The sequence below is a fragment of the Bactrocera latifrons genome, unplaced genomic scaffold (assembly GCF_001853355.1).
Source record: "Bactrocera latifrons isolate USDA-ARS-PBARC rearing strain unplaced genomic scaffold, ASM185335v1 scaffold_162, whole genome shotgun sequence".
NCBI lineage: Eukaryota > Metazoa > Arthropoda > Insecta > Diptera > Tephritidae > Bactrocera > Bactrocera latifrons.
The window spans coordinates 712,347-725,940 of NW_017535097.1; the positions used below are offsets into that span (position 1 = coordinate 712,347).

At 36.2% G+C, this 13,594-nt stretch overlaps 1 protein-coding gene across 1 annotated transcript in view; it reads left to right on the forward strand.

The window, feature by feature from the left end:
- Positions 1 to 13,594, forward strand: part of LOC108966509 (low-density lipoprotein receptor) — a gene marked incomplete in the record, with an annotated part of 366,712 nt that overhangs the window by 311,036 nt on the left and 42,082 nt on the right. The window contains 4 exon segments of the mRNA XM_018929448.1: positions 1,993 to 2,211; positions 2,544 to 2,898; positions 5,702 to 5,900; positions 6,736 to 6,876. Coding sequence (XP_018784993.1) covers positions 1,993 to 2,211; positions 2,544 to 2,898; positions 5,702 to 5,900; positions 6,736 to 6,876 — 914 coding nt within the window.

Here is a 13,594-nt window from a genome sequence, read left to right on the forward strand (position 1 = left end):
CACCTGTACACCCTTATAGAAGACTCGCCTCAGCTCTGCTGTTCTAACTATTTTCTCCAGCAATAGGTTGAAGAAATCGCATGAAAGGGAGTTGCCTTATCTGAAATCTCGTCTGGCTCGGGGAAGTCCTTCCGATCCTKACGGAGTGTTTGATATTGCTCAACGTCAGTTTACAAAGCTGTATTAGTTTTGCCRGGRTACCAAATTCAGGTATAGCGGCATTAAGGCAGCTCCTTTTCGTTCTATCGAAAACGACTTTGAAATCGGCGAAGAGGTAGTGTGTGTCGTATCTGTCAGTTGTTGCTTTTCCAGGTCTGAAGCCACACTGATAAGATCCAATCAGTTTGCTGACGGTGGGCTTTCATCTTTCAGACAATACGCTACGGTAGTTGGCGCACATTGTGGGGGATTGTGGAGTACTTACACATATCCATATATTGGTTTAATACCTAGTCGTGTAAGCGCTAATATTATCAAAGAGAACACACACATATACACACTCGTGTAGTTAATGAGATTTGAACGCGCAGCAGCTGAGCACACACTGCTTGCTGGGCATGACTATGTTCTTACATACATACATATGTGCACATATATAGCTCTGAGAGTTAAAGTGGGCAAATACCACAATGTTGAAACTAAATGCAGCCGAGTGATCCCCAGTGACTATTATTAAACTTCCTACTTCGAGTCGCCTTTCAACTCTACCAACTGAATGTATTATAGTCAATGTATCTGCGCGCCTTTGCAGCTGTGCTATTATCAATCGGCATCATCATAATGGAAACAGCCTTCAATTATTGACTCTGCTTTAATTTCGCTTCTATTATTTAGGCTTTGGCATGGACTGGCATTTGTTGACGTAGCCGCAAATTAATTGCATTTCATTGCGAACCRCAGAGATGGATTGCATCTTGCACCACGCATGTGGTCGATGGAAGTTAACAATCAATTAGCAAATGTTGACACAAATTCTTGCAAATAATGGAATGAGTGACGGGTACAATGGCTGCGGTTGGTTGTCCGTCGATCTTTATACATGCGTACTACTATCTTAGTTTTTGAGATATCGCTTTCAATTCTTTCGCACTTTCCTTTCTCTTCGAAAACTTTTCATTTGTTGGAGCCGCCTACATCGGTGCTTTTAATTATCCAAATAGAGGTACTTTTTTCAAATAGTTTTTTTTTTTTTGTTTGGTCAGACCACGCGTGATTCATGTCTAGCTGTCATATTATTTTTTCGAACCAAATTTTGTTCAGAGAAGAGGCCCATTTCTGGCTCAATGGGTATGTAAACAAGCAAAATTGCCGCATTTGGGACGAAAAGCAGCCAGAASAGATTCTAGAGCTGTTATTTCATCCAGAAAAAACAATGGTTTGGCGTGGTTTGTRAGTCGGTGGAAACATCGGTCCATATTTATTATGAAACAAGAACGTTACCGTTAATGCCGATCATTAACGCACCATGATAACCGAATATTTGATGCCAGAAATTGAAGCTCGTGATCTCGACGACAATTAGTTTGGCCACCGTTAGACTATTTTCTTTGAGAATGTGTAAAATTTGAAGTCTATACGGGCGATCTTGCTTTGATTCAGGACTGAAAGCAAAACATCACGCCTGTTATTTGATTTGCAAGGTTCCAGTCGAAACTCTCGAACGGGTAGTCGAAAATTAGACCATCGAGACGTAGCCGCCACCAACATTTCGGTGTTTTTTTTTTTAAGTTAATGAACCTCTAAAGGAGTCAAACTACATTCAAAAAATTTCAAAAGCTTTCAATATATATAGATATATATATATACATATAGAATTCTATAAATACATATGTCATTAAAATATTTTCGCGATTAGCTCCATATTAAACCATGAAATTCTCTTATTCYTAATAATTGCCATTTCATTGATTTCCAACTAAATCTTCATACCCATTATTATTTTCGTTTCATTATACGCTGACCTTCACTGGACTACTATATATGCGCTCGCAGAGCACCCATCGATGAGGGCAACGACAAGTCCGTTGTGCTCAAGGACCACACGGTAACATCAGATGGCTTGGCCGTCGATTGGATTTACAATCACATCTACTTCACAGACACACACAAATGCACGCTCGAGTTGACCAACTTTGATGGCAACATGGGTAAGGTACTCATCGAAGACGGACTGGATATACCGCGCTCAATTGCACTGGATCCGATCGAGGGGTAAGTACGAACGGRTACACACGAAGGCAAGATTGCCTGTTACGTGCGTGTGAAAAGTTGAAACTTAATGTAAGTGTTGCAATAACTAAATCCAGCTGCCAAGGTATTGTAACAGCTTTGTGGATATAAGCGATTTATATATTGATTTGTGGCACACCCAAGCAACTCTTCGTTARCTAAAGCTTAATTTCTTGTTGGAAATCATGTAATGACACAAATATGTATAAACACGTGCAACGATTAGATAAACTACGCATACTTACATATAAATATCTTCATTTCTATTGCCACATGCTCACTTCTACTCTTCTTCTTTCCGCTCGTGCTTGCAGTTGGATGTATTGGTCCGATTGGGGCGCCTCACCACGCATCGAACGCGCCGGCATGGACGGTTCACATCGCACCACCATCATCAACTACGATGTGAAGTGGCCAAACGGCATTACACTGGATCTGGTACGTAAGCGCATCTACTGGGTTGACGGCAAATTGAATRTTATCGCGTCAGCGAATTATGATGGTTCGCAACGTCGTCAGATCTTATWCTCAACGGATTATCTGCGACACCCCTTCTCGATAACAACATTTGAGGATAGCATCTATTGGTCCGATTGGGATAAGCAGACCGTATTCAAGGCGAACAAATTCAATGGCAAAGGAGTGGAGCCAGTAACCGCACTGCATCAGGTGAGTACTAATAATCGTAATGTCGAGTTGATAATGACAGGCAAGCGATAAAGTGGGGGTAGACAAGTTCAAGGGAAATCGATTTGTGTAGGTGTGTGCATGTRTATGTTAAACACGCATGCCACGCTTGTATATATACTWTATTGCGTCTCCAATGTTTCYTTCTGTATATTACAAAMTTCTTGGCAARCTTAGTACMCACWGTTCGGGGTATWGATGCAWATGTTTCCTAAAATTGGGATTATATCAAACTRGAGCAATTTAACTTTCAATTCCCGTCACATTCACGTGCATATCATATACTTATGTACGTAGCACACATTTCGCACAATAACCTCCAGCACGTAGCCAGCAGCCAACCTTATCAAAAAATACTTGTCTATGAAATTCACACGTGCGCYACGAAAATTTCGCCATGAATTTTATTTTACATCTTTATATTTTCTGAAATTTTTCTTGACTTACCTAGCAGCTACCTGCCAAAATAACACACATACAAACATAGACTTGTGTGTGTATATGTTYACTGGTTGACCTACATTTTGCGCTGCGGGATAGTGTCACAATTTCTTGGAGAAAATAARAAATTGAGCGCCAACTAAAATAAATGTGCCATTGCCGGTGGCTGCCGAATAACAAACGAGCCAAAGCACCTACCACGAACACACACACAGTATGTCTGTGCATGGGCTAGTGCCGTCAGATTAAAACTGAGCTAGCTTACGGTTGCCACTGAAAGCATGCCTGCATGAAATGCGACAAGTTCGTAATGAGTGCGCGATTAGCTCGCGGTTAGCTGCTAAGAAGTATGTGGATAATAACAGTTTTCATATTTTTACATGAAACAAACTGTAACCGTTTTGTCTGACCAAACCAAAATTTTGTTCGGAAAAAATCGTATAATCTTTTGACAAAATACGAAAAAACTTTTTCGACTACCCAATATATGAAAGCTGTAGGAAATATGAAAGGAAAAATATTCAACTCCAAACACTCTTTGGCTAAAAAGAGTAATATCTTAGAAAAAAATTCTCACTTGTTTTGTTAAAAGCAGAAACTTCGCTCCTTGAAAAGTGCTGCCAAATTAACTAAAGAGCAAGCCGCAATGCCAAAAGCATTTCCTTTTGGGYTTTTAGCCTATACTCTTGCATATAGTAAATAGTTTTATATTTGTAGCGCCAAATATTGCTGCAACTATTCTGTCGACTGCAAAATATTGCTACGAAATTTTTCATCCAAATCCAATTCAATTTATACCTAAACCCTATAAATAATGATACCGCTTTAGTGAAAGCTAATGTGGGTGTATGTGATAGGTGGTAGGAAGTACTGTATAGGAACAACGCTCGCGTGTGTGATTTTTCTCAGAAATGCCGAATAATATTAATTTGCGCCACCTGCAGGCTGGCACACGTGCTCTGCTGCATGTACTCACGCTAGTGAATACTTGAGCGGTACAAGAGGCTCAGGAAAATATTATGCACATTCAGTAAATTGCTATTGTCATGAGAAATTGGTTGAACGTAGTTTCGAGTATTCAAAAAAAAATTTTTTTTTTTTTTTTTTTCTCGCAACAAAGTTGCTAATGAGAGTATTATAGTTTTGTTCACATAACGGTTGTTTGTAAGTCCTAAAACTAAAAGAGTTAGATATAGGGTTATATATACCAAAGTGATCAGGGTGACGAGTAGAGTTGAAATCCGGATGTCTGTCTGTCCGTCCGTCCGTCAGTCCCTCCGTCCATGCAAGCTGGTACACGTATTTCTTGACTTCATAGAAAGGTTAAGTTCGAAGATGGGCAAAATCGGCCCACTGCCACGCCCACAAAATGGCGAAACCGAAAACCGATAGTGTCATAACTAAGCCATAAATAAAGATATTAAAGTGAAATATAGCACAAAGAATCGCATTAGGGAGTGGCATATTTGGACGTAATTTTTTTGGAAAAGTGGGCGTAGCCCCGCCCCCTACTAAGTTTTTTGTACATATCTCGGAAATTACTATAGCTATGTAAACCAAACTCCACAGAGTTGTTTCCTTCAGGCATTTCCATATACAGTTCAAAAACGGAAGAAATCGGATAATAACCACGCCCATCTCCCATACAAAGGTTATGTTGAAAATCACTAAAAGTGCGCTAACCGACTAACAAAAAACGTCAGAAACACTAAATTTTACGGAAGAGATATCAGAAAGAAGCTGCACCCAGGCATTTTTTAAAAATTGAAAATGGGCGTGGCGTCGCCCACTTATAGACCAAAAACCATATCTCAGGAACTAATCAACCGATTTCAATGAAATTCGGTACATAACATTTCCCTAACATCCTGATGACATGTACGAAATATGGGTTAAATCGGTTTACAACCACGCCTTCTTCCAATATAACGCTATTTTGAATTCCATCTGATGCCTTCTCTGCATAATATATCSATTAAGAACCAATGGCATTTATATGTCAGACCGGAAACTTTTCAATTGAGTTATGATATAAATACATACATATGTATATTTTACGTTGACTTCTGCATGATRTTCGCGTCAACAATGCGGTGAGTCGCTGAGTGACGCCCTCCTGTTGCCGCCTTAAATAAATAATTGATTAATGCATTTTTAATTTAATTGCAAAATTCAAGCAATCGATTAACAATTTGCTATTGTTCTCTCTCATTTTTCACATGACATTCGCCGACTGACCGCAATCACCGAACGCAACACGACCACATATAATGTGCAACCGGCATAACCTTGACATACATGTAAATATATATACCTGCGTGTGTGTGTGYATGCGTATGAGCAGCTGCAGCATCCGATGGTCATACACGTCTATCATCCCTACCGCCAACCGGACGGCATCAATCACTGTCAAGCGGTGAATGGTCATTGCTCGCATTTATGCCTGCCAGCGCCGCGCATCAATGAACGCAGCCCGCGCATCTCCTGCGCCTGTCCCACCGGTCTCAAGCTGATGGAGGATCGACTAATGTGTGTCGAAGATTGTAAGTACTCAAATGCATGCCACAGTTATATGTTTATATGTATGTTCACATGTGTAAACATTTATTAATAGATTAATTCAACACTTGTATAATATGATAAATCACCCTTTGTCATTAACGTTTGGCAAAGTTGAGTTTATGTGACTGTGTGTTCAAAGAGTAAATATACACACTTGTTGAAAGAGTTAAGTTTAAGTTAGGTAATATGATAAAATTCTGTCGAAGTTTTAAATGAAAATTTTGTCCATACCGTAAATTATTGACCCATATTATATTTTGGTCAAAATATTAAAAATAATTTTATTGAAAATTACTTAACTTCTCTTGGTTGTCTAAAAACTTCATCAATAAATTTGAAATTTTAGTTTTTATTTTCGATTTTCAATCATATTAGTGAAGTTAACTTCAAGCAAAGAACTTAACACTATATTCACACAGGTTAATTAACTTTTAAATTGAATATTTGTGAAATATATTAATTTATTCCTTACTCTCCATTCCCTTTCCATCTCTATAGCCGATGTTATTATATTAGCGTTTATTTATTTAAGCTTAACTAGAACATATGCATTATTTTATAATTATATTTATTTTATTTTAAGTATTTGACTGTTATTTATTGTTAATTTTCATTTTCTTCTTTTTTTTGTGTTTTTATTTCTCTCCATCCTTGCCAACTGGGCGCATCAACACTTTTGTGTATTAACATTTAACAACGTTATATTAAAAACAACTCTACGAAAACAACAAAAAAAAATTCGGCAATCTTACTCTCAAATATCTATACACATACATATGTATATACTATATGTCTGTATACATATATACTAAATAGTAAATACAAAGTCAGCGTCGCAAGCGCGCCGCAAACCCTTGCCAAAGATGTCTAAATTCTCCACCGGGCGTATTTCTGCCAACAACAATAACAGCAACGCCACTGCTCAACAAGCAACAACCGCTCCAAATAAGGAAGAGGGTATGATTACAAAAAAACACTCACGCAAAAAACATATTCATACAGAAAAACKAATGAAAATCATTGCATAATTTCGTTTAGAAATTGGTTTGTCAGTTGTTGTTGTTAACAAAAAACATAATTTTCATTCAAGCAGCGCACCAATTCGTACTCACAGACTATGCTTAGCGTTAGTTTTGCGTGTATATGTTTGTGTGTTTGTGCTCTTAATTGTAATCGCCTAACCAATTATGTTCTTTAACTGTGTTGTTGTGCTTCATTTTGTTTATTTTGACTTTCCTTTTGCTTGGTATTAATTCATTAATTATAGCAGCTTGCTACTTGCAGTAACTTAACTATTTTTACCTTTATCTATTCATATTCTTGTAGTATTTTATATGATTTTCGTTTCCTCAGCATTTTCATTTTTCCTCCGTTTCATATTTTAACTGCATTTCTAATGTTTTGGTTTTGGTCATCGTGGTATGGATTTATAAAGTCAACTCACAGCATCAGTAATTTATGTCATTTAGCTTATTCAGCGTCATTATTTAACTTTTAATGTTATGAAAATTAGTTTTTTTTTTAATTTTTAATTATCATGTCATTTATTAAATATTATTTACATTTTCTATAAATCTTCGAGCCAAAGGTCGGTATACTATGCAATTATATGTATACAGGTATAATATTAGGGTGTCCCAAGTTGATAATTTTTTTAGACGCTCGCTGAAGTTTCAGTTTTTGCCCTAAACCCCATTATCCTCCGTAAATAAACATTGGTTTTTTTCGTTTTAAACCGTATCTAACACATTTTACCTTACTTGTATATATGGCATTGGATATTTTGTATTAAACTAGTAAATATCGGACCTTAGAAAGTTAATATTCCAATACAAAATTTTCCGCTCTATGAAAATTACAAAATATTTTTTGGCGTAAAGACATTCCTTTAAAGGTTACACACATTTAAAGTCAATTCATAGCATTGCCTTATAAATTTTGTGTTACTCATACGACATGGTGTGCCTTACTGATATTCATTATATTCATACAAATTTTTTGTGTGTTTTGTTTCACTCATACGACATGGTGTACCTTACGAATATTCGGTATATTCACAAAAGTGTTTTATATATTTTAATTTTGCGTTGCTCATACTACATGGTGTACCTCTTGAATGATCAGTATATTCATACGAACGCCTTATAAATTTTTTGTTACTCATACGACATGGTGACTTGAATAAGTGATCTTAAGCTACGTGCAACTTTTAGAGAAATGCTCTTATAAAAACAAAAACACATTTTTAGGGAACATTTTGTATTTGAATATCCTGCTCTCAAGATCATAAACTTACTTTCTTTGGAGATAAAAAATGTATTGCAAAAGAACAAAGAGTTTCATGTTAAATACCTTCCATGAACGCGTTTTTCATTAGGAACTAAACATTGAAGCCTCCACCATTATTTCCACATCCACAAACACACATAAGAGATAACAAGCGAATCAAAACCGTATAACTGCAGCAAGGCAAAGAATTATTGCTTGATGACCCAAGCTCTGCAACCCTTTACCCGCCTCTATTACCAGCAATATTAGCATATTATTCATTGGTAAAACTCCCTTCCCTGCTAGCAGTTAAACCGTTATTTCACCTTCACACGTAGCCAAGCAACCTGCTGTGCCGTAGTAAATCAGTCAGCTGCCAGTCAAATGGTAACATGCTCGCTCCAACCGGAATACCTCGATGATGTAGTGCCACTAGAAATCACATGTGTGTGCATATGCATGTATGTATGTGTGCGATTAGTTAAAGTATCGTAGGAGCAAAGAGCGGTGAGAGATTTCTGGCTGATATATTATGAGTTATGTATGCGATTTGTTGTACAATGGATGGATCGCGTATTTGTTGTTGCTTTTGCTGCACGTGTAACGGTGAATGATGKTGCTTATTAACGGTGGCTACTGCAACAATTTTAGCACCTCGGCTAAAAGACGTGCTGTAATATCTGTGTCAATTACCGAAATTTTCAAATTTAGCCACTTAAAAGAGCCAATATGGTCAGCTGCTCTTAGTAGTTTATAAAAGTGACAAAATTAATAATTTTTTAACATTTTTTTTTTTTATTCCTGACTCGTACAATATGTAAGTAGAAATACAAAAAAAAATGGAGGTTATGTTAGGCAAAGTGCAATCCATGTCCTACTTGCTAATAGCACTGCCATAGTGGCCTATTACGCCAACTCATCCTTACACAAATGAATTTGTAAATATAATAATAACACAATAATAATAACACCAGGGAGAGACCAAAAACAATTCGCAGTTTGCTATAACGAGCAAGGCGGTCATGCAGCAGAGGACAATAACAAACGATTTGCATTTCCAGCTCGAAATGACAGCTGTAAATCACAACAATCATAAAAATCAATCGCTTGAAATGAAAAGCGAGCGAAAATGGGCAAAGCGAAATAATTAATGAGAGTTATGCTACATTACGCCTTGGCTACTAAACGCCAMAGGGACGAAAGAAAAGTTAATGCGAGGATAATAAATGAATAAGTGGTGATAGAAAATAGGAAATTAAAAACWGCTGCATGAAATTGAAGGAAAAAGTAATGAACTCTTAGAAAGTCAATCAAAAACAGATGTAATAATGATGATTGCGAAATAGTTCGTAGGAAATGAAATGAAATAATGAAATAACGAAAAGTAGTAAAAAAATTTTTTATACAAATACCTTTAATAGGAAAATGGCTGGGAATATTTAGGGAAAATGTGTTTTAAGTTTCCAGATATATTTTAAAATATAACACAGTTTTCCATAAATAGTATTTTTCATACTTAAATTCCACACAAACATATATATCTTGTATATSAACAAGATTTCCATTCGGCTTGACTATCGCTTTATTTATGCCACAATTGCTTGTCATGCTGACTCAATGTCAAATGYTGACGACGCCAAAGTGACGACATGGCGCGTCTCAATGTCGCCTTGGCAGAGACAGACTCCTATTTGCGATTCAAAATGAATTCACAGCAGCTTTCACCACAACAATTTAATTGGGTTACACTCAGCAATGAGGTTGATCTGAAAATATATTACAATAATTGACATGGCAGGCATGAAGAAATAAATCGAAGGGAAAATATGGAAAATTGGTATGTGAAAAGAAATGTCWGTCAAACCGTATTAATAAGATTGAAAGTTTATGGAAGGTCTAGTAGAAATGAAAACATTCCTTTTGCATTCAATTGAAGGTCAACCTCTTGAAGTGAATTTTTCATCAACAAACTCTTTCTCTGTAGACTCCTGTAATAATGACTAGGTGCCAATTTTGGGCAATAAGGATGCATAAAAGCATACCAAACAAGCTCGCAAAAACTTGGAATAGCATAAAAACATACCAAACGAATTTAATAAATAATTTGTTTTTTTGTCATAAAGAGGGATTCAAATTAAAATTACAATTGAATATATGTATGTCYCCTGTATAAAAATCCCAAGAAGTCTTTCACATTAATTAAGGAAAGTATATTTACAATTTACTTAGTGGWGTTACTTAGACACGACTGTCGTAGGTCTGTTGATGCCGTGAGGTCCTCCTTGGATCGACCCTTTAACCTAATCTAATTCAAACTGACGAAGTTAAAACTACTCCGACATATATTATTTATATTTTCTTTAAATTTTATAGCCAAAAGTAGCTATACTATGCAACTATGTATATCATGTTAGGGTGTCCGTTATTTCCCAAGTTGATTAGTTTTTGCAGACGCACCTTGAATTTTCAGCTTTTGTTCTAAAGACTATTATCCATCTCTTTTTTCATTTTAAACCGTGCCAAAATCATTTTACTTTTCTCTTATATTTGACTTTGAATTTTTTGACATTTTGCATTAAGTCAGTAAATATCGTATCTTGGAAAGGTAATATTCTAATAGAAAATTTTCCGCTCTACAAAAGTTTTTTTTAATTTTTTTCGCAAAGACATTCCTTTAAAAGTAATACGCAGTTACATTCAACTTAGCATTCAAACAAGTGCCTTATAAATTTTGTGTTACTCATGCGACATGGTGTACCGTATGAAYATTGTATTTGGTATATTCATACAAGCGCTTCACAAATTTTATGTTGCCCATAGAACATGGTGTACTCATGCCATAAATGTTCGTCATATTCATACAAGTGCCATACAATTTTTTTTTTTTTTTTTACCCATACGACATGGTGCCTAGTATCAGTAATCCTTAAATGCGTATAACTTCTAGAAAAATATTTTAAGATAAAATTTTATATTCGAAAATCCTGCTCTCAAAGTCATAAGTGTACTTTGGAGATAAAAATAGTAAGGCAAAAAACATATTTTGTGTGAAAATTTCGAACTGCGACCACCAAGCTTTCATTATTTTTGAAATATTGTTCAATATTGAGGATATGTTGTTCTGTCGTGTAGCGCCTGATTTTTGGTAAACTTTGAACTGTCAGCTAACGATTTGTTTTTTYTGTTAAGTGTTGCCAACACTTTATTACAAACATGTGCACAATTCCAATTTTGCATTCATTTTGAGCCACCTTTTATATTGAAAAAAAAAAAACAGCTATTTTCCACTTGACGTTTAAACAGTCAACTTCGTATTTCTTCGCACAAAAGTCGGCTTATCGACATTTTTGTTTATTCCTACTTGTTGTGAGTTTTATTTTGATTTGCCAGCGCAAACAACAGCTACACGAAAGTCATACAAAATTAAGGTGACGAAACACTTTCGCAAAATGGCGCTCATGTGGCATTAACAGCCATAACACTTTCATGTACATAAGTGTATGTTGAAGTGTGCTTGTACGAGTGCACGCATATGTTTAGTRAGCGCGCAGGTGCACAAGTATGAGTTGCTAAAGTGTTTGCCTGTTTGTACAAGAAAAAATTTCTKTATGTGCGTAACAATTTAGAATGCAACAGCAACTCAAGTAAATGAAATTCAAACAGCAAAAGGCTGCTGAAATCAACTCGAGATAAAAAGCGAAGCTAAACAAAAATTTTGCCGGAAGTGCTGGCACGTAAGTGTGAAGCAATACCGTTAAAAAGAAAATGTGCACAAGTGTCAACTTAAGTTGAGAAGTGTTGTCGACTTTGAAGACGTTCAACGTCTTACTCCGCATATAAGTACATATGTGCTATTCCATGCAATTGTATGTGTTTCTTGCCTCATCATCCTGCCCTTCACGCGTTGAAGCTTTTCAATGGCATTRGTGTGCAAGAAAAACGCACCTCCATGCGCTAACCAGCGCGTGACGGCACTTTGCTTGACACTTTTTGTCGCGTACTTTTTTCCCACCCAGCTACTGCTGTTATAAACCCACTCAACAATGGACAATAACAACAGCAGCAATATAAGCAAAACAACAACGTAGCGGGAGAGCGGACCTACAAGGAAACACTTGAATTGTTCTGCGGTAAAAAAGCATAAATGGCGCTTCTGAAATCTTTTTATTGACATTTTGTTTGCATACATACATACTTGCTGTCAAACATGCATKCATATCTACTATTCAAATATATACTACACAAATGTATGCATATCGTTGTGTTCCGCTGATGAGGATATACCCACTTTCATTGTTTGTTTGTCTCTGTGATACGCCAAGTGGCAGGTAAACAAAGTCAAATGCGAATTTAATGCGATTTCTATTGCCGAAAACTGCTGACAAGGCATTTGCTGCCAGTGTGATGGAAAAGAAAACGCGCAGATGCGTAGAAACRACGTCAAAATAGATTTGGTAACATAGAATAAGAAAAACAAATATGCCAAGCGAAGAAGGAAAGAAAATAACTTTGTATAAAAAACAGATACTTRGCAAAGCAGCTTAGTGTGCAAGCAAATTGCCTGATTTCCTTAAATAAAATAATTTTCGCCGTGTATGTGTTCGTTTTTATATATAAAGCAGTGTTGTAGTCGTGARTTGCACTTGAGTACTAAGCGCAGTTTCGTTGACAACAAAACGCGCTTTTCGTTCGTTAATGGTCTGCCAGTTACAGTGTGGAATGACAGCTGAAATCCATTTTGWTTGCGGTTCGGGGTCCAATAGGAAATCAGGAAGTAAAAAAAAAAGTAATATTTCTATAACGCTCTTGAAAAAGCTGTTAGTAGCTTTGATTATTATATGTACTTTCATTACTTATGCTCGCTGCTGTAAAATACATATGCGTAGATATTTTTTGTATTGTAGATATTATTTTTCTCTCTGTTCTGTATTTTTTCTTTCAATTCCAACCATTTCACGCCACTCCATTTGCTCTGAGTTTATTTTTAGCACTTTGTCGCYACAATTTCTAAACTTCAATTGTTCTCAATCAAAGACTTGCAGTGTGTTTTAACGTATTTCCAACGCATAAACGTCATTATGGCAGGCATTCAGTTCATTTATTATATATTCTCACATTATGTAAAATAATACAAATGCCTACTTATATAAAATTACCGAAAATGGCATAAATCAAAATACGCTTAGGTAGGCTTTTGTTGACAACCAAACAGAAAAATGCAAATARAGCCGATTTCTGCAAAAGAAACAGAAATCAATTGGTGACTTTAGTATAGAATTAATGACAATAAGTTTCGATTAATTTATGGTGAACTTGGCATCTATTTAAAGGAAGTGGCAAAAACCGTTTTACATATCGCAATTGATAGACATCTAATGTTTCAGAAGGTAACTAAGGAGCGGTCTCA